The sequence below is a fragment of the Falco rusticolus genome, chromosome 7 (genome assembly GCF_015220075.1).
Source record: "Falco rusticolus isolate bFalRus1 chromosome 7, bFalRus1.pri, whole genome shotgun sequence".
Taxonomy (NCBI): Eukaryota; Metazoa; Chordata; class Aves; order Falconiformes; family Falconidae; genus Falco; species Falco rusticolus.
Window position 1 is genome coordinate 35622668 of NC_051193.1, and position 20883 is coordinate 35643550.

Sequence of the window (20883 nt, forward strand, 5' to 3'; positions counted from 1 at the left end):
CTTTCATATGTGTGCACTGTTCCCTTAGCAGGGTCACTACTAACACAATTCTATGTTGTAAAAGTCTAAAGGAAGATATGTCACTTCAATATGTTTAAATAATATTAGGAATTTTCAGTGATGTTGAGATAAATTATATTGCAATTAATTCAGAGTGGTAAAGTTACCAGCAATACTGATACCATCCTTGTTTGCTGAGTAAGTATGAACTGACTGTAGAGAATAATTTGCAAGTTTATCAGCCATTATTAATGGAGTTATTTATTGCAACAAAGCTTAAAGGCTATTTCATGGGTTTTTGGATCACGTCACTGGTTTTTTAGGATGACCAAATATAGCGTGGTCAGTGTTAAAAATAAAGTTCATCAGCTTCACCATGTCAGTGAAAAGTACTATTCATAGGCTACTCTGATAATAGAGTATTTATATATCTTTAATAGATATGTGTGTATTCTCATGAAACATATATAGTATCCTTTCTCTCAAAATTTTCTCATAAATTTCTTTTAACATATTAACATAAATGAGATTTTGACCTGTTGTAGAGTTTAGAGAGAATAGGTATTTATTTAACAACAAAATTCCATTCCACCAGATTGAGTTATGTTAATCTAACAAATCCAGGTTTGATGTGAAATATATTATTTAAAAACATTCTAATTTATTCTTTTATTTATATTAAGATTGCATTCAGCTGTGAAACTACCCCCACTATGCTAAGAGTTGTTCATACATGGGATAAAGATAGTGCCTTTTTTGAAGAATTTACCATTATTAAAGTCACAGCTCACAGTTGTTACCTTTTCAAATGTACAGGGGGTTTTAGGTCTAATTTTTTCTCCTTATAAGCCAGTGCCATCTTCAAAAATAAAAAATAATTGTTGAGAATGGAGGTTTGAAGAAGCAAACAAGTTACTACCTAACTGGGGGGGTGTAGGGTGGTGGTGGTGGTGTGTCTTGCTTGCTTTCCATCATGAGTCACTGGTGGAATTTACAAGTCTTATGAGTTTGTCTAAATTAAAAGCTTAGTATTACCGTACATTAATTACTAGCACAGGATAGCTCAGAATACTTCAACTCTAACTGAATATGCTGGCCTGAGATATAGGAGATTCAGTCTTGGGCTCGTGTCAGACCCCAGCAAAATGAGATTATTTTTGAGATTTTTTTTTTTTCCCTCTTAAATTGGAAAACTATGTTGTTAGGTAATTTCAGATATTATCTAAATCGTTCTTCACTTACAAACAGCTTTTTCCATTGCTCTTGAATCCTGTGTCTTGCAGATTCTTAAATGATAAGATTTTAAAGTAAATAAATATTATGAAGTATTAGTTTTAACATCTCGGGTTGGTGCATTTTTCTGGTAGTTTTGAAATCTGTCATTAAAATCAGTTAAACTTGGAAGCATGTAATAATCTCTAATGTATTAGGCAGTTTATCTGTGGAATGTACTCAGTGTTTTGAGGTTCTGAAAGCAGTTTTTTTTATGACAGACAATAATAGAATTATGTGTTGCAATAAGAGACACCATCTTTTGGAATCAGATTTCTGTGTCAAAAGCAACAATGCTACCAGGAGGACAAAGCATAAATTCTATATTAACTCAAAGGACAAGCAAGAATATGAAATGCTTAGTGGAGGAAAAGAATTGTTTTGAACATCAATTTTCAGTCACTTCACCTAGATTTGAGGTCAGTCTATGCTTTTTCTTAAATCTTGGTTAGAAGCAAGTACATATAATCTTGCTTGTGTCACAGAGTGCAGGTTTATCATTGTGGTGCAGTAGGATGTTGGAGCAACTGAATTCCTTTCAGGGCTGAGGTTTCACAATAGGGATGAGCTGGGTTAACAATTTCCTGTGGCCAGTGGAAGAGGCTGTTTCCTCTTCCTTGCTGCTCATTCCCACCATTTGCTTTGAATGGACTGCACTGCTTGCCTCAGTAGACTGAACCAGGTCACTAAAAATGTGAAAAATAGTTGTATCCAAAGAATGCTGAAGAGATATCTGTACATGGTATGCCTTTGTTTTGCCTTTTTTTTTTTCTTTTTTCCTTTCTTTTTTGTTGTTGTTTTCCTGCCAGGTTAGTGCATTAAATCAGCTTACATTGTCATGTCCGTGTTCATGCAGGAGGGAGCAGACCACTTGGCTGAGATTGGTAACAGAGAAGGTGATAGGGAAGTGGAATCCCTCCCTTTCAGTATTTTTGTTTCTTCAGTTTAGTTTATTGTGGAGCTGTGCCCCAGGCAACAGTATTTTGAATTTTGTTCTCTGGCTACTTAGCAGGTGAGTAGAACAGTGAAATGAAACCAAGATCTCTGCAGTGCAGTAACAGTGTTACTCCAGAGATAAGTTATGGTTTCACCAGACTTCACATCTTTATTGCGTATCCAGTAACACTTTACATTTTCCATGAAACAGGAGAAAGTAAGGAATATTGGTTTCTGAGTAGAATATGTGGTCTTTTGGGAAATCTTGAGAAACAAATATAAAGTTGGGACCAAAAAAAAAAGGAAAACCAGTAAAACTTAGATAGCAGTTGCTAGTCTGCCATCTTTTTTTCCCCCCACTTTGCAGTATTACATTCCTTCTGATTTCTGCCCATTATTTGCTTATCCTCTAAGATTCATAGTGTAATTTAGTATAGTTCTTCAGTAGTGGAAGTAAAATTAGGATATTTTTTTTGGTGGTGGTTTCAAATTCATTGCTTTGCATAGAAGCAGAGTTCTAATTATGTGTGAGGAGACTAGCTATAATACCATTTTATTTAAGGAATTCCAACTTAATCGGGAAGCAATCTAATCTAAACTTGCATATGTTGCAGACACTGTATTTAACCTGTGTATCCTTATGTCTACTTTAAGTTGACGAAAGGATTTCAGCTTGCACATGACTAAAGTACTGTTTATAAATTGAGAACAGGGGAAACTGAGGCTTCAGTTTTGATGTCACTGCAGGGGCTGCCGTAGTCCTGCCTCCCTGCTTGCCCCCTCTTTTCTATCGGCTCTGGTATTTATCTGATTCTGTGCTGAGCTGTTCCAGCATGCAAACTCAGCAGGAAGTTGTTTGGTTTTTTTTTAACCCCAGGATACTTTTCTGCCAGCTGAGCACACTGAAACCAACTCATTGCAGGGTCAGATAAGCACTGGAACCAGCACAAGAAAAGGCAGAAATGTGTAGATTGGTAAAATTGATTACATCCTTCCTACAGTTTAGGTTGTTTGGATTTTTCAACCTGAAACAGCTCCATGGTGGTGAATAAATATGGTGAGATATATCTAGATGATTTTGCGATGTAATCCATGTCCCAAGTGGCAAAGAAGAGTAACTTGCCTGCTCTCTGAAATCAAAACAAAAAAACAGTGCCCAAGGTCTCGGACAGGCTCATCTAGGACAATTTCTCAATCCCAAATCCTGGGTGTTGACATCATGCAAAAAAGCACAGTGCATGGATTAACATCTGAATTAATTCTGTGTTCTGCTCTCCTGGGAGCCGATTTTTGACACTTCAAGACCAGCAAACCTCACTCTCCTAAAAACCAGAATGTATCTGTCCAGAGCTGCTAAGGTGAATAGCTGAGAATTGTCAAGAGTTTATAGTATTAGATTTAAAAAGCAGTGGACAGGGCTGCGTTATTAATACGTGGAGAGAAGTATTGCCTGCATTGCTTTCTGATGTTTAAAGGGAAATAAATAGGGCAATTTGAGACTAGCAAAGTTTGCCATAGCCCTTAAGTACAGGCTTACCTGCAGATACGTATTTTTTTTAATGTCTCAAAGAAGCTAAGTCTTAGTTTAGAATAACAGGTGCAGTTTAAGTTGAGGAGACATATTTTGAATGTATGTCTCCATGAGAAAATCCTTTTCTAATCCTGTTTCCTAATGCAATTTGTTTAATTTATGAATCAAGACAGTGCTGCACCTGTTGGCATCCTTACTCCTCTTCTGAAGGTGGTATTTTCAACATAGTTCAACCTCTTTTTTTCTACTTCCTCCTCCCCCTATCCTTACTACTTTAGAAAAAAACAGGATTCAGAAAGCATATCTGACTATCTTGTAAAATCTTAACCAGTGTGTTGGTCAAAACCTGATCTCAACCTATCCCATCTAGCCAAAAAAAGGGGTTTTCGAATTATTTAAATTCAAAACATTGTCATAGTATGTCTTTAATAAATGTTATTAATATCTCAATCAATTCCTTTGAAAAGATACCGAATAAGGAGAGGCTATTTGTACATTGTTATGGTATAATTCATGTCTGTAAACTGTTTGATAGATTGTTAGTGTTTCATAGAAGAATGTGATAGCTGGAGCATATACCATGTAATGATGCGGGCAGCATAGGTAACTAGTATCTAGTAAGTTTAAACAGTTCAGCTAGTCATTACTTGCCTGAAACTGTAAGTTACCCCCACTGACAGCTTAGCCAACTTATTTGGGCATCTGAGAAAGTACTAGCATCTGTGAATGGACAGCCATTTCTTACAAATCCTGTAAGATAAAATTTATAGTACATGGGTATGTTTGAAACTTAGCTTAGTCAAATACATACTTAGTCAAACAGGGTTCCTTAGTGTTACAAGTTGCTATTTGGATACATCAACAGAGAAGTTTTTAGGTCTTCCTGCTGTGTACTTAAAACCAGCAAATTCTTGAAATTGAAGTTTTGGATGATTCTGCAGGCTAACAAATTGGTTAATTATTATTCAGGCTCCAAACAGTTGGACTGTATGTACACTTTGGGAGATTACTGAATTCTTGAAACAGTGTCTTATAAACCATGAAACTCATCTCTGTATGCAGCTTAATCTCTGCATTCAGCTCTGAGTATCTTGGCATGCCTGGTGCTTAATTTCTTTACATACTGCTTTATTGTCCCAAGTTATCTAAATTTCAGAAAATTTTAGCTGCAAGTCTGAATCATGTACTTATGGTAGTGGAAAAAAGATGTGTAACGGTTGACCTCTTCTACACTTCTAAATCATGTCAGGATCAATGCCATTATTTTAAAACCGTATCACGTGGATTGGTGTCTATTCTAGCCGATGTCACTTGGAAATCTTTTCCATCTGTTTTCTGAAGAGCTGCTTGGTGTACTACTAGCATAGTGTATTTATTATTTTATTGTCATTTATCACCACTTCAGCAAGAGCATGTTGGATATGGGAATATGCTATAAAAATCCAAGCTTTACTTTGAAACAAATCAGTTTCAAGTCTGTTGCTTGCAATGCCCCACCAAATTACTGACAGCAGCACTTTATTTTTACTTTTTTTTTTTTTGGATGGTGGAGAGCAGTAGTAGTTGTTTTTGTAGCACTGATAGGAGGTGAAGTGGCGAAGGTGGTTTAAATCAATTTACACTCTGAATTATAAACTGCTGTGTTTACCTCAGTGTGATTTTGGAGTCCAACTCAAATACTTAGATTGGAATAATTTGATTGCTGTATCAACTACTGTGCTTTCGCTCATTTTTAGCTAAACATAAAGAACTTTTTAATTTGATTCACTTTCATGTTTACCAACCTTTAGACTACTTTGTTATCCTTTTTATAGTGGATTTTTTGTATTTACAGTACAAAATTATAGTGTGAAAATCACTTTAAGGGACATAAAAGATAGACTAAATAGAGGATTTGCTATACAGCATTTCTAATACAGTATTTTTGTGTTTCTGGGTATTTTGTAACATTCAGCCTAACAAATCTTTGTGATTTGAGTCTTCAATGCATTACTGGATTACCCCCATTTACTGCTGTTCCCTTCCCCCGGCCATCTGAAGCTATGAACTACTACTGCTCAGCTCACTCTGAGTTCTACAGAACTGAGAAGCCTTGGCACAAAATTACAAGTAAGCTTGGTGTGCAGTGTGCATGTACTTGCCTGTATCTTTTCAGAAGCAGAAAAAAGCTTTTGGTCAACTTTTTCTTATCTCACAAATGATACAGAAATTTTCAAGCAGTGAGGTCTCAACAACCTCTTTCCTTCCAGTGCTCAGAGGTGAGAGTGTTCTGATTGTGTCTGGATTTCTTTATAAACCTTTTGTCTTCCTTTCTTCCACCTGAAGTGGGGACCAAAGTCAATCAGTGATTCTCCTTTTCTTGTGAAAATTTTCTTGTGGAAAATTCTCCTTTTCTTGTGAGAAGTATCTTCAAATATGTGAAAGAACACAAAAATGTGAGTGTTGTCATGTAGCTATGCATGTTTTTATATATTTGTGTCTGTAGTCAGTCTGATATGCTGGGGACTTAGGGATGCTACTGTGTTTCTAACATCATTTGGAGAGCAGTTGGTAAAATCCCACTCACACACACCCGCCCCGTACCCCCACCCCCAGAAAAAAGCATGCTAAGCACAATTTCTGTTTTGGAGATATATATATATTTGAATGTATATATTTGACATGTTTAAATAGAATTATTTTTCACTTTTTTCTTTACCCTTTGATTGGAAAAAGGAAACACACTCACCACCAATTGTACTCTGCTTAGGTTGTTGAGTATACAGTTGTTACAGTGTAATTGAACATCACTTCTTTACCCCAGTGAAACAACTTTATGAAATACATAAACTTAGTTGTCAGTTTACCTAAGTGGAAGTGATAAGTAAACCTGCCTCATTAAGTATTATTAATTTACAAGGACCTTTGAAAAATTTGATGGAATTGTATTGGATTGTTTGGGTTTTGGTGTGTGGTTGTTTTGTGTTTTTTTTTTTTTTACTTTTCCCTATATAACCTATGGATGATTGATCCTACTGGAGAAACTGAAAGAGAATGTATGGAAAGCAAATGAGCTGTTTTAGAAAAATCTTTATCTTATATGCAAAGTATAAGTTAGTTTTAATCTGGAAGTAATCTTAAGGTGTCTGTTTAAATTAATTTTCCACAAATGTGGAAAAGCTTAGCTTAGAGGGCCTCTGTGCAATCGTGCACCTTTGTAGTTAGGCATGTTCAAAATAAATGATTACATTTGCATATCAAGCATTTACAGTATAGCTTATGTATCAGGAGGAAAGAAGTGGAAATAGTGAAAGGGTAAAACAGGGTGGCAGAGTGGAACAGAAGTTATTAGAACAAATAAGCCTTAGTTTAAAGTTAGTGATACCCAGCATGCAGTGTCATATTTTATTCCTTCCGAATTCTTGCTTTTCTTTATACTTGTCCATTACTTCTCTGTGTATTCTTAGTTGCTCACATCCACCAATTTTAATCTATAGCTTTATGTTAAGTAATTTTTCATTGTGTGTAGATATTTCATGTGAAGTTGTGTACATTTTACAGAATTATACTTTCAGTTTTACTTTCTATTTTTTCCTACATCATTCCATGTGGAATCTCTTTCAGAGATCATGAGAGTCTTCATGTTAAAATGCTTTAATAGGATCATAGACTGCATTTACTTTCCCACTGAGTGCTTTACATCATCTGTGGATATATAGGTTTGCTAAATATGAGCTTTATCACACAGGGCAAGTCCTCTTGTATCTTACATGGTTTTCACATTTAATACAGGATCGTAACTTATGTCTATGAAATACTGCATGTACCTCACCTCCTTCATTTAGAGGACCTCTTTACATGTTTTGGGAGGAAGATCCCCTTGTTTCTTTAATTTAGGATTTTGAGGCTCATAGTATATTAAGCAATCAGAGGTTGTGGTATCCTTATTTCTACATACATCATAGATTTATATTTACCTGCCTAACAGTAATGGTTATAAATCAGTCAGCCAAATAACTGTGCTGGATCAGATACTTCATGTGGAGACAATACGTCTATGGACTACATTAGAGAAAGTAAAAGGCTACACTGTGCTTGTTTTCATTATTTATCTGATATAACAAACTACACACAGGTGTTTTATTTCGGGAGGGAGGATGACAGGATAAAAGGGAAGTTCAGTGACACACGTGTTTTTTTTGGTTCATATACTCCTTTTGAAAGAACCCACTTATCCAATAGGGATGACAGGCTTTAGTTTTGAAGCCTCCCATTTATTTCTGGTCTTCATATGTGTATCAGGTGTTTCTATTGCAAGTAAGGCTTTTATAAGTTTTGGGGATTTGTTTAGAAGAACCAAGTCAGTAGCCATAGCTGGACAAGTGGCACAATATGTATTAATATGGGCCCAGCTTTTCCTCTCAAATATTTATTCCTGTCATACAGTTTGTTTTTCTGGCAGATAAAGATACAATCCGGTTTTGGAGAACAACCAGATTAGATTTTTCCATCCTTCCAAAAGCAAAACAACCTTCCCTTTTAAGAAGTATCCTCCAGTTTCTCATTTATTTAAAATGTTCTCAGCTGCTAACAGGTTAAATTTTTTAAGTTGCCGCATTTTATAAGTCTGAAACGATTCTACCAATTATGTTCTCAATAAAACTCTCAACGTAATAGGTTTGCTGAGGAGAAAGGAATGCTGCATGCAATCAGAATGGGTTTTTTACCGACAAAATGCATTAAGGGAGGACAGTGCTATTTCTGAATGTTGAAGCAGGCTAAATACAGTATCTTACTAGCTTTTTTTTTCTCTGGTGCTGCTTTTAGGGAAGGGTAATGTGAGCCACAGAATTGTTACAAATGAAGCGGAGGACCCCTGACTTTTCCCTTCCTGCAGTTAGTGTGTAATGCAGTTAATATGCTACACAGAAAAGGTAGCTCATAGCTCTAGGTTGTTCAGGTTCTGTTGATCTTTCATAGTATGGGTTGGATTTTTTGGTTTTCTTTTTCTTTGCCCCCCTCCTGCCCTCTTGGGTCACTTGCTCACTCTTTCTCTCCATTTTCTCTATTACGAGAACAGATCGGGCTGGAGAACATGCTTTGCTCCTGCAGTTGTAGAGTAAGAACTAAATGCACTGTTGGTGCCATCTCTCTGTCTGTTCCCCACTCTGGATCCTGTATAGTGTTGACAGGAATGATGATAAACATTGGTTGTCCCTTGACATGAAGAGGCAATCAGAAACATAGTTTGCCATTTTATATTCTCTGCTGCTTGAATTACGTCCAGCAAGAAGACAGACTTTGCCAAGAATGGAGTGGTGCTTGAACTATAGTATTTTTAGGCATAAATACATGGTGGATTTGTTGTTGTTTTTCTTTTTAAGATGGTTGGTCTTTTAAAAATATTTTTCTGACTTAAGAAAATGTGTCACGGAGATGTCTTATGATAGTTGTTAGGATTATTTGCGTTTGTAACTCCTGCTCATATCATTGTCCCCTTCAACAGGAAAATCGCTTCTGTCTCTTTTGAGACAGTCAGAGCCTTATATGTAAATTTAAGATGGATACTTACTGTTTGTCATTATTATAACAGCAAAGATTACTATTGCACGAGAGGGTAGCAGAACTCCCCTACTGCAACCTTGCCTAATTAGGTGAAACTTGATCCAGCCTATCTTGTTCCTGTCACAACTGTGGCCTGTCTTGTTTCTTTAGAACATCTTATCACTGCTCGTCATTACTGCTTGAATTCATATGCCAGTAGACCAAAAATACTCCATTTAAGTAGTTTTTCACTGTAGTTGTTGCACAGGAACTGTTCTTAGGTTTTAGCTCTACACAATATTTTTATATTTACTGCTATTTACAACTGTCCACATGAAGAATTTTTTAAGGATGGTTCTGCAGAATATTATAAAAACATCAAAAGAGAAATCTTGGCTACCAGAAAAGACTGGACATAACTCTAGAAAATGGACAAAGGACAGAATGATAAGAAAGAAGGTAGGATTACATTGCTTTTTTTTCGTTTGCTATAAAATTAAACATTGTGGGGTTTCTTTTTGTAAAACCAAAGAGTGTATCCTTATAATGGGTTAGAGTGTGCATATGTGGGATTTTTACTTGAAGATCAGGGATTATTGCCTTATATGGGTTTCTTCTGTATGTGAAATGTCTAAAATTTTTAATTTTACCTTATATAATTTGATTTTTATTTATGGGGTTTGATTCAGCCAAAGTGGAGTTCTGAAAGTAAAACAGAGCAGCTTTTAGTTTTTAAATCTATCATTTAAAAACTAAATAAATGCACTGGAAAGAGTTATTTTCTATTATGTGCAATTTCCACTCTGGAAGGAAAACTGCAGATTGCCTGTTGAATCCCAAAGGATGTATTCACTTTCCAGTTTTTATACTTTTGCCAAGCCAGATGACATTACATCTAAGACTGAATGGTTGGTATTCCCTGAAAGCAATACACTAAACAATCAGTATTTTGTTAATACTTTCTGCTCAATGAGAGAAAGCTGTGGCAGTTCCTTCTTCTTTCCCTCTATTGAAAATAAAAGGAGGGAGTAGCGCTGATTCCAATTGCAACATTACATAGGAGTGTGTGTCTGTAGATTTCATAAAAGCTGTTACTTGTTTTCAAAATGAAAAAGTGATGTTCAGTGCTGCAAATCACCTTTATTAATTGACAAAAAGCACGTTATCTTTAGTAAAAATACTGTTGGTTGTTTTTGTAGTTTTGCTTTTTTGTTGGCGTGTGTGGTGTTTTGTTGAAAAGTTTTAAGTGAAAAAACACAAATGTCTGTCTTGGTATACTGTACTTTTTTGATGAGATTATTTTCAGTGCAGTAGGTAGGTCGGGCTTTTCTGGAATTCAGTGGATTTTGGATGACTTTGCTTTAGCTGTTGACAAGGTCGAACACAAGACTGTAGAAACATCAGCACCTCCCTTTCCTTAGCCTTGGTCAAAGTAGTTGAAAAATTTGAGCACACTCAGTTCTGTGATACAAATTCTGTGGAACACTTCTGTTGCATGTGGATTTTGAGGATTGTCTTTCAGGAAAATTAACCCACAACCTTATGCTTAACTCTGCTTTTCAGCTTTGTCTTGTGCTGTCAAAGTGAACTTTCTTTCAAAGTGAATTACAGTATTGCTAATGCCAATATGCAAAAATCTTGAATAGGACTTCTCCTCACATCCCCCACCTAATAAAACTAAAATATTCAATGTTTTGTCTGTCTTATCTGTCGTCTGGTTCTTCTTGAGTCTGTGGTGTAATGTCCTATTTTGTAGGATTTGGGGTCTTAAGGGGTTTTGTGTGTGTGGTGTGTATTTTTTTGGTTTGGGTTTGTGTACGAGTTTTTTGGTTTGGTTGTGGTTTTTAGTTTGGTTGTATTTTTTTTTTTAACTTTTCCTTTTGGTGAATATGACTTTTTTTCCTGACTAGAAAGCTGAGATTCTTATGTAATGAAATTATCTCTGTAGCTGAGTCATCTTGGATTCATTTAATTTCATTTTTAATTTATTGCCAGTTCACCTGAGTATACTGCAAATTTTACAGCACTACAGTTGTGTTGTTCTTCAGCAACATGTCTTCTGTAATGATTTGGAAAATAACATATTTAACAGTACTCTTAAACATATTTATATCTCATCAGCTAATAAAATGGGCAGTTAATATTTTAGGACTGTTGTTTCAGGCTTGTCATGCATTTCATGTATGACATGCTGTTACCTTGACAAATATGAAAGATTTAGACCTCTGAACATTAGCACTAAGTCGGTTTTGTGATCCTGTAGAGTGAGATACGGTTGTCGTGCCACAGTGATTCCTCCCTGGTGGCTACGGACCCACACCTGACCCTGTACTGGGGATCCCCACTTAACTCTCTGAATCATTTGGTTTGGAAGACTCTGGGTTGGAGATGTGAAGAATAGTAGAAATCTGGACATTATGTTTATATTTTATCAAAGTAGAGCTGACAGAGTTTATGGACAAACGGACTTCAGGAAAGATGACTGTACCAGTGTAGCTATTGTTTTGATCTGGAGTCTTGCTGTCCCCTGAACTTCTGACTTTTCCTGTGTATAACTAGTGTTCCATGCATTTGCAAATGCGGTGTCTGCTGCAGTTTTCTAAAAGGACTTTGGCAAGAATCCTTTGTTTAAGGAATGCTTATATTAATAGGCCTAAACAACTACTAAAATATGTAGTTATAGCAGGGACATTTGTTAGTTTTGAGAATAGATTAGCAATTTCTTTTACTTTTTTATTTAATAATCAACATGAAATTGATGTGCTTGCTGATTGTAAATTTTTTTTTCAAGGTGCTTTAGATAAATCGCATTGAAGTTAGGCAGGCAGTACTGGATGAGGTTTGTCAACCTAAGATTCACAGACTGCAAATATTCTAAAAGATAAAACAGAGTATCCTTAATGAAGCCAGCAAGTGCCAGAAAAACTCTGGGCCTTCTTCAGAGCTTCTTGATTTGAAGATCAGTCTTCTGTTCATGGTTGATAGATAGCAAATCACAGAATACTAATTTGCAAGGTGCGAGTACTTACTTTTATATATTGAGTTGTCATGAACCTTGTAAGGGGTTTAGGAAAACCAGCATCAACTGATTAGAGGAGAGTCTTTCAAGAGAGTCTCCAGTGTCCGCCTTCTAATAATAGTTGTGTATATTGTGAAAGATAGCATATGGTCCACAGTCTTTTAAACAGTGGAGCAAAACAAAATTTCAAAGCCTTGTTCCAGAAAAAATAAAAATCTCTCAATTTGTAATGTGTGTTGCCTAATGGAGAAATGTGCTCAGCATGAACTCGTCAGCATGCCTAGAATTATCTCTGCTTTCTAAAGACTCTTACATGGTAACTAGTGTCTTGACAGTCCTTTGGTAGAATTATTTGTGTCAAGGAGCAACAACAAGATCTCTTGCTGTTTCTCCAGATGTAGCAATTTAGGAACCAAGCCAACAGATAATACATGCAGGGATGTTGAACTCATTCTGTAGCAAGCGCCAAATTACATTTTCCACTAGTAAACATCGCAAGAGGCATGTTTTATAGATTTTTCTAACTTCAGGCTGAGTTGCTTTAGCTAATGATGTTAAATATTGCACTTGGATGGTTTTCCTTTTAAATAGTTTTATTTGTAATGCAACCTCTTAAATGCTTTTAACTCGTCCCTTTTCAGCTACGCCCATTTTCCCTTCTGTAGCCACAAGTTTGCTGCCCATCTTTTAAATTAATTAGCCAAATCTCAGCTCCTGCTTGCTTTTAACAGAACCATCTGAATCAAAAAGAAGACCTTCCAGTGTTGTGACAAACAACAAACAGCTTCTATAAAGATAACGTCTGGAGAGCTGGCAGTAGTTTAGTACTGTGGATTGACTGACTTCTAATACAACGAAGTACAGTATCACAAAGTATAGTCTAAAATCTGATGTAGGATTATAATGTCTAAATGATTGTGTCACTCTTCTGTCTCAAGCAGATTCTGGAAACTTTAACATTTATTACGTCAGTTTTTAGTGCTCTTCCTGTCTTGCTCCTCACAGCCTGTAGATCACCCATGCGAGTCTGTGGGTTGCTTGGATTTACACAAGCGAACGTGAACTTTTAGTTGCTATTGTTTTCATTAGGTATTGTTCTCCTAGAGCTCTGGAAGTCTTTGAGTTAATCACTACAATACCTTTACTAATCTGTGGCTCTATCTTTGTTAGTTGAATGTATTTAAATATGTGATGATAGTTGCTGTTTCCTTCCTGTAGCAAAGATGTTGGCTTATTTCTCTGCCCTACAAAAAAAGCCTGCCACTGCGAAAGTAAGAGTCTTCAAATTTCAGATCTGCAATTGATGCTGTATCTTTTTATCTTTCAGTAACAAAAGAGCAAGAAAAGTGTCATAAGTATCCCTTCAGCAAATAAGTATCAAGTAGGTGTAGGGTTTTGAAATAGGCTGAATCCTGTTGAATACCTGCTGTCATGTATGAAGCTCGTTTACTGAAGAGGGCAAAGGCAGCAGTCCTGAAAGTCCTGACAAGAAGTGTCTGTGGTTTTTGTCAGTTCTTTAAGCCATTGCATACATGTAGGCCTTATAAAAATGTAAGGAAATCTTGTTTAAGGATTTCTTTTAATGCTGTAATTCCAAATTTCTATAAGAGGTGTTAAATACTCCCCCCCCCCCCCCCCCCTCCCCAATTAAACTGATTTCTGTGCCCTAGCAAGAGAAGTAGTTTTATACCCCATCACTAGGTCTTGGTACAACTATTGTCAGACTAGACTGTTCCTCCTGGTTATGCTTTCTGTACCCAGGTTTTCTTGTGCAGAGCCTGATGAAAGTGGATCAAATCTTCCTTCAGTGATTGCAAAATGGCAAGTTAATGCAACTAGCATATGAGCTTATATATAAATATAGAGTACATTTAAGCAACATTAAATTTGCAGATTTGATCAAAATCTCAAATGTTATCCAAGAATAATACTAGCTTATTTGGTTTAAGTAACCTTATAAATGCTTAAGTTTATGAATAGTGAATTTTGTGGTTTTAATGTTTGTTAGTAGCCCATAGCTATATGTTTTTAGTGTCTCAAAGTTGCTCCCAACTTTGTGAATTCTTTTGCAGGCCATATGGAGACAGTTGGCTTCAGATTTGGAAGTGTAGTAGGAAACATGCTATTGGTTTCACAAGTCTGCATTTTGGCAGAAAACTCATTTCTGTATTTTTTGCAAACTGAACTCTGTTCGTTGTGCTACCTTTTGTGAATTTTGCTAATACAGTCAAAAGGCATTACTGAGCTTTAAATTTTGGCCTGAACTTGAAGTTTGTACAGCTTGGATGCGAGGAAGGTGTGAAGAAATGTGTTCAGAAACATGGAAATTGAACACAGTCATTTCTCAGGGAAAGATGTTAAAGGAAAGAAATGTCCTGATGAAAAACAGAGTAATTTATAATAAATCTGCTGTATGTCTTGGTGCTTTTATTTAAAATAAGACCTGTAAATATATTGCAAGAAATTCTTCAACAGATCTATTTTGAAAATAACAGTTTAATTCTGAAGGTGAATAATTATTGGAGAAAAGCATGCTGGTGAATAACTATATTGGATGGGCTTTAAATGTTTTTTTTTAATATAGGGATGTGAAACTGCTTAATCTTATTACTGTTTTTCTGCGGTTTACATATAATAATCAACATCAGATTTATTTGGGATTTGTTCTGAAATCTCAACAGTTTAAAGAAATACTGATTACTTGAGTCAAGAATGTATCTTTAGGTGGCTTTAATTAAAACAGTTTTGTGGTTGTACTTTCATAGTCTGTTTTCTTTAAAATGTAATTGCTTAAAGCTTCATCTAATTAAGTACAGCCTTAAAAAGGGACAGCGTTCATATTCAAAATAAAGTTAAAGTTCTGTTTTACTACTTGAAATATGCAGCTAGAATTTCTACAGCTGTAGCTGATGCAAGTTTTATGTAATGGCATGAATTCCAGGCAAGCAAACTTGCATGAGATAATTGATAACTTCTAACTTTTTTTGTGTCCATTCTACATGCAGAGTTGTGCATATTAGTATGACTCATCAAAGGGATGATTTTTCACGTCTTCACATATTACTTGTGTTTCTTTCTGCAGTTTTTTTATTAAGTGAAAACAGTCTTAATCCAAGTTCATATTTGATTGATGGAGCTTTGACATTTCAGTAAGATAAGGTTTTGGACATTCTGGTTAAAACATCATTTTAGAAACACCTTAAATATAGCAAGCTCCTGGGACTCCCTAGTCAGTAAAATAAAGGATGAAAGTTATTAAAACTTTCTGGGAGATGTTGAGGTCTCTATGGTGCAAGGGAGATTAACTTTGAAGAAGGCTTTTTCTTTGCTGATTGTTGTTGTGTTGGAGTTGTAGACACTACCAAGTGCTCTGAAATGGCAAAGCACAAAATCACGAATGAGTGCTTTGGAACTCTCTTATTAGGGGAAAATGCATGGTGAGAAGATAATGCCTTCCAGTTCTTGTGAAACAGAAGGAATGGAGAAATCTGTTTTTGAAATGTCTGATCACTCTTGCTGGAAGAGGAGTTGGGGGTTTTCTTGTTGCTTTGTTGTTTCTTACTTTTACATAATGAAATTTCTAGGTTGGTTTAAAAAAAAAAAAAGGCAAAGGGAAAATCTAGTAAGACTAAAGAGCAGTGTGTGAATTTAGCCATATTAAATATCCAGTATATTTGTAACTCACAGTCCTATGCTTGATAATTCTTAAATTGGCAGAAGTCGTTAACACAAAAAGATCTCTATCCACTATATCTTTAATATCAGGTAGGCATTCCTATATCTAGATTTGTGTAATGAGGGCAGCGGATAGCACAAAGGGAAAAATTAATGGTTTTCATTTTCTTGGAATGTGTTGATTTTTTTAAACTTTTGTTCACTGCTTTAATTGGTCTCACTTCTAATCTTTCATAGGTGTGATTTTTCTAGATTACTTCATTGTTGTGGACATAAAATAGGTTATATGCAGGAAGAGTAATAATAATCTGATCCATTTTTGACAGGAACACTGGTTTTGAGTGGAAACGTGGGGTTTAGTTAAAAAACAGTTACATGTAAAGTAAAAAGCCAGCTGAGTTAAGTTCCCATCTTCATCCCAAGAACTTGCTATTTCTGTTTTTCTAATTGAATATATGACTATTACTATAAGAAAATATTCTCAGACTTGTTTTAAATTCTAATGTTTCAGCATGTCCTGAAATAATGCTTGTCTGATTGCTTTCTGATAGCTTAAATTCAGTTTTCTGCAATCAGGATAGAATATGCTTACATGGGCTGCGTTAATTGTATTTACAATATTTATTGTATTAGATGTCTGAGTTAGTAAATTAACTTGGGCATAAGGCAGTAGAGGTGTGGGTGTACAGTTTATTTCTTCTCAAGCACCAGTGTTTCAGGTCTTGTTACCATAAGAGAATAGTTGAGTAAAATGTATTTCGTGTATCCACAAAAATTGTTGTTGAGGAGGGTCTAATTAAAGGTATACCTGTTGGTTTTTAATTCAGGATATCAGCTGAAGATGGGAAAAGTTTCATTTTTTTCCAGCAAGACTGTAGAAAAATTGTGAGGAAAAGACTTTATTCAGCAGTTGGAATTTTAGCTTTCTAGGTGATTCCTAGGCTATTCCTTAACAGGGAAGCAATGTGCTACATCAGCTGCCATCTTCTGTTCCTGTGGTGGCGGTCTAGTTTTATTGCAATTGTAAGTCATTGCATTGTACTAGGGGAGCGCACCTGAAGTTGCAAAACTCGTAGGGAAGTCAGGGTGGTTTCTAGGACAGCCTGAACAAGCTCATATAGAACAAAGGACATCAGACTCATTTGAAGGTTGATCCTGCCTGAGGCCAAGAGACTGCATTATATGACCTCTTAAGGTTTCTTCTAAGCCTGTTGGTTTATGTTCATGTATGACTCCTCATCTTTAAGAGATCAAATTCCACTGCCAGATTCCACACCAGGTATTTATTCTGTAAAAGATTCCACAGTCATGAATATTGAGGCTGTGTCTGAATCTTCTACAGGGAAAAAATAACGTTGTGAGCTATTTACAGTAGGTGGCTACAGGCACGTTACTATCTGTGGCTGCATCCTTATAGCTTCCTCCTAGCTTGTACTATAGCTTTTAGTATAGCATGCTTTAATGCTGCTGTTGGAGAAACTCGGAGTGAATTCTGGTATATTCACAGCCCTGGATGACTGTTCTTGTGTTGTAGTCACTTGAAAACTTCAGGATACAGTGTACAAACTTGGCAGGCTGAGGGAGAGTAGAAACATGGACTAAAATAGCTGGAGGACTGACAAGGAGACTGAGAGCTCAAAGCCTGGGCTTTCCTGGAATTTTGTCCTTTGCATAATTCTAAAGGAGATAGACTGCTCTTGCTCATTATCTAGCTGTTACCAATGCAAATCTCCACATATATGTCCTACAAATATTATGAATGTTTTTATGAATTGCCTATGCAAACTGAAGTCCAACTGTAAGTGGAGCGTGCTCATTTAAGGAAGAGCTTTTAAATAATTAGATTTAATCTTTGTGGTTCAGTATGTGATCCCACATTTTATTTACTGGAGAGATCTGAAAGAACTTTCCTTGCAGATAAAATTACTGTTTTTGTCAAATTAATAATAGTGACATTATTATTGTGGTATCTTTGTCTTTTGAACATCAGGTTATCTCTGTGCCATCCCTATGGGTTTACAGAACAGTGTTTTGATGACAGATGGGAAATTAATATGCAGAGTAGAATGGTTAAAAGTATCTGTTTAATTTTAAGCGGGAGCTTAGGGTCAGGTATCTTTCAGAGGATTTAGTGTAGCGTAGGAATACTTGTCTTTGAATACAACCTTTATTGGTCCTGAACCAGTCTCACTCAGGAAAAAAAAGAATCACTTCAACATTGTTGCATTAGGACTTTGTTTCTTGGTGGAATGTTGTCTTTTCCTTCTTACAAGCCCCTCAGCTGTTTACTATGTGCTTCCAGCTTTTGCAGTAAATTACATGAGGACCTACAGAACAAATCCATTGAAACTGCTCCATGAGGCTGAGGCCCTTCATGGGGGGTGAAGGTAGCAAATGAACATGTTATTAATGAACATATCATAATACATAAGCACCAAGGGGGTGAGGCTGATTAATGTGCAGAGTTTTTGAGTGTTTTAACTTTGCAGCAAGTTACATCTGCTAGCATGAAGAAGGATGAGAGTATCTCTGGGTACAGGTATTTGCGCACACATTTATTCAAGGTGGAGCAAGCAATTTCAACAGAAGTTTACATCGACCCATATTAGTAATAGCTCTTAGTGCTAGGCTTTTTCTTTATACATTTCATCCCACTTTCTTCTTTCTGTTTTCCTTGATGTCAAGTCATCTTGAATGTTACTAAGAAGGTGTAGGGGTGGGAAGAAAAGCTATTTTCTGGTTTGTAGCTACTTTCCAACTGGAATAGCTGGGATCAGTTTACTAGAGAAAAAGTAGTCTTTCAGTGTTGTAACTTTGAGTGAAGGGAGCATGTTTAAACTCTGAGGCTTGCCATTTAACCAAAGGCTTACAGTTCAACCAAGTGTAATTGTGTCTTCAGACAAAGTGCAAAAATTATGTCGATCATGCCAAGGGTCGCTCAGCTGCGAAGCTTCAGGTTACTTTGCCAAAGTATGTATTTATTTGCAACATTTAAATGCTATGATTTCAAGCATTCAACATAGCCACAACTTGTTCTTTCCCTCCTAGCCTTATTTTCAGACAGAACTAAATGAAGCTTTTTAAAAAATTGTCAATTCAGTGCACTGTCAAGAAAAATTCAACACGAAGGACTAAGCTTTGGCAAAATTACAAGAAACTGCAAACTGCTTTGATGGATAGTGGTAACCAACCATAAGAATACATTTCCATTTACAGGGGGATTATAAATCTTACTCACAACCTTATTCTTGTAAAATTTTTTAAATATTCTGCTACTTTTCTTTTTTTCTTTCAGATGATATTAACTGTGTTTCTGAGCAACAATGAACAGATTCTGACAGAAGTTCCAATTACACCAGAAACAACCTGTCGTGATGTAGTAGAGTTCTGCAAAGAGCCTGGAGAAGGAAGCTGCCATCTGGCTGAAGTATGGCGTGGAAATGGTAAGTAAAATGTTCAGTGGAAATTTGATTTTAAATGTATGTGCTAATTATAAAAAAGATAAGACTGACTTTTCAATATTAATGATTTCAATTTGTACTTCTTTATTTTTTCTAGCAAACTTTGATGCAAAGCATGGTAATTCAATATCTGTAGAGATTAATACGATTCTTGACTTTTTTTTTTTCACCCCTCTGTTTTCTTCCTCAGCACGGAGTATTTGATAAAATGCATGTGTAAGATATGTTAGTATTCTGTATTTCAGTTTTTCAAATTACATTAGAAAAGTATTCTGTATCACCATCTTAGAAGAAAAAAATAATGGGATGGGTATTAGTTATTTTAGAAACCATTTATTTCAAATAGTTATGCTGCATATATAGGATGGAGGGTATTTAAATGACAATATGGAATCTCTGTGATCTTCTGTTATGGTCAGTGGGTGTAGATCACCACCTGTGTTCTTTCCCATCCTATTTCTTCACTGTTAGACATGTGAACAGAACATGACATTTAAAAATTAGTATAGATTTTATTTTCTTCTCTATCATGAATAGCAGATGTTCTGCAGACAGATTTGTGCCAGACTTAATATCTCCAGCTTCTTCATGAACATTTCCTCTCAAAGATTTGACAGCCTCCCTTGGGGCACATAGTAGTGCCCGTATTGAGTGTGTGTTGCAATTGTTATTTCACAGAATGAGGCGGGCAGTTCTTTTCAGAAGTGTGTCAAAACAGCCTGTTACAGATTTTGTTTCTAGATGAGTTCTTGCAATTGTGTGTAGTACAAGCCTCCAGGTCATAGTATATCAAAGTGTGGGTGTGAGTAGAATCAGTGGATGGGTGAGGATAACGGTTAGGCAAGTTCTTATCCCTCAGTTACTAAGGTCACCCGTGTTCAAGCTGTTTGTCTTCTGTTTTGTATAGACTGATGAGGTTGTGCTTTGATATTGAATTCTTAAGTTTTGCATAGAGGTGTTTTATGTTGGTCGGGGCTTTTTGTCAAACAGGTGTAATGTAAAGCATTACATTATATCTGACGTTATTCAGATGCCTTTGGAGCTTACAAATATTAGCAATCTATAACATTTTCCTCTTGGGGGAACTGTTCCTCCTCTTTTCTAAACTGTTCTGAGACTTTGTAAAGGGAAAAGGTGTCTCAAAACATTTCCTAGCTGAATGGGAACTCATAAGAGTTTAGGCAAGAGTGAGGAAGGGAGAGGTTAAGCATGTCTGCGGTCCAAGGAATACAAATCCTGTTTATGCTTAGTTAGATAACTGTCTTTAAGGATAAAACTTACAAGAGGGTTAAAACTTTCACATTGGTAGCTGAGATTATGGAGAGTCTATGATGCCAAGTGCATTGCATAAATTTCTAAAATGGGTCTGCAACTGTGTTTAACAGCACTCGAATATTCCCAATATTTTCCAAACACTTGTCTGTGAAACATATATGGTATTACTTGTTCTTTTGCTTTCACAATAC

At 36.0% G+C, this 20883-nt stretch overlaps 1 protein-coding gene across 5 annotated transcripts in view; it reads left to right on the forward strand.

Moving 5' to 3' along the window:
- The window catches only part of PPP1R13B (protein phosphatase 1 regulatory subunit 13B), a 68991-nt gene that overhangs the window by 4514 nt on the left and 43594 nt on the right, over nucleotides 1-20883 (forward strand). The window contains exons 1-2 of one of the 5 annotated variants that reach the window (XM_037394974.1): nucleotides 9506-9721; nucleotides 19252-19399. In XM_037394974.1, the coding sequence (XP_037250871.1) occupies nucleotides 9596-9721; nucleotides 19252-19399 (274 nt within the window). In that variant the 5' untranslated portion in view covers nucleotides 9506-9595. Of the gene's footprint in view, nucleotides 1-9505; nucleotides 9722-19251; nucleotides 19400-20883 lie in introns of those variants that run through there. The other 4 variants (XM_037394973.1, XM_037394977.1, XM_037394976.1 and 1 more) reach the window with 4 other exon arrangements.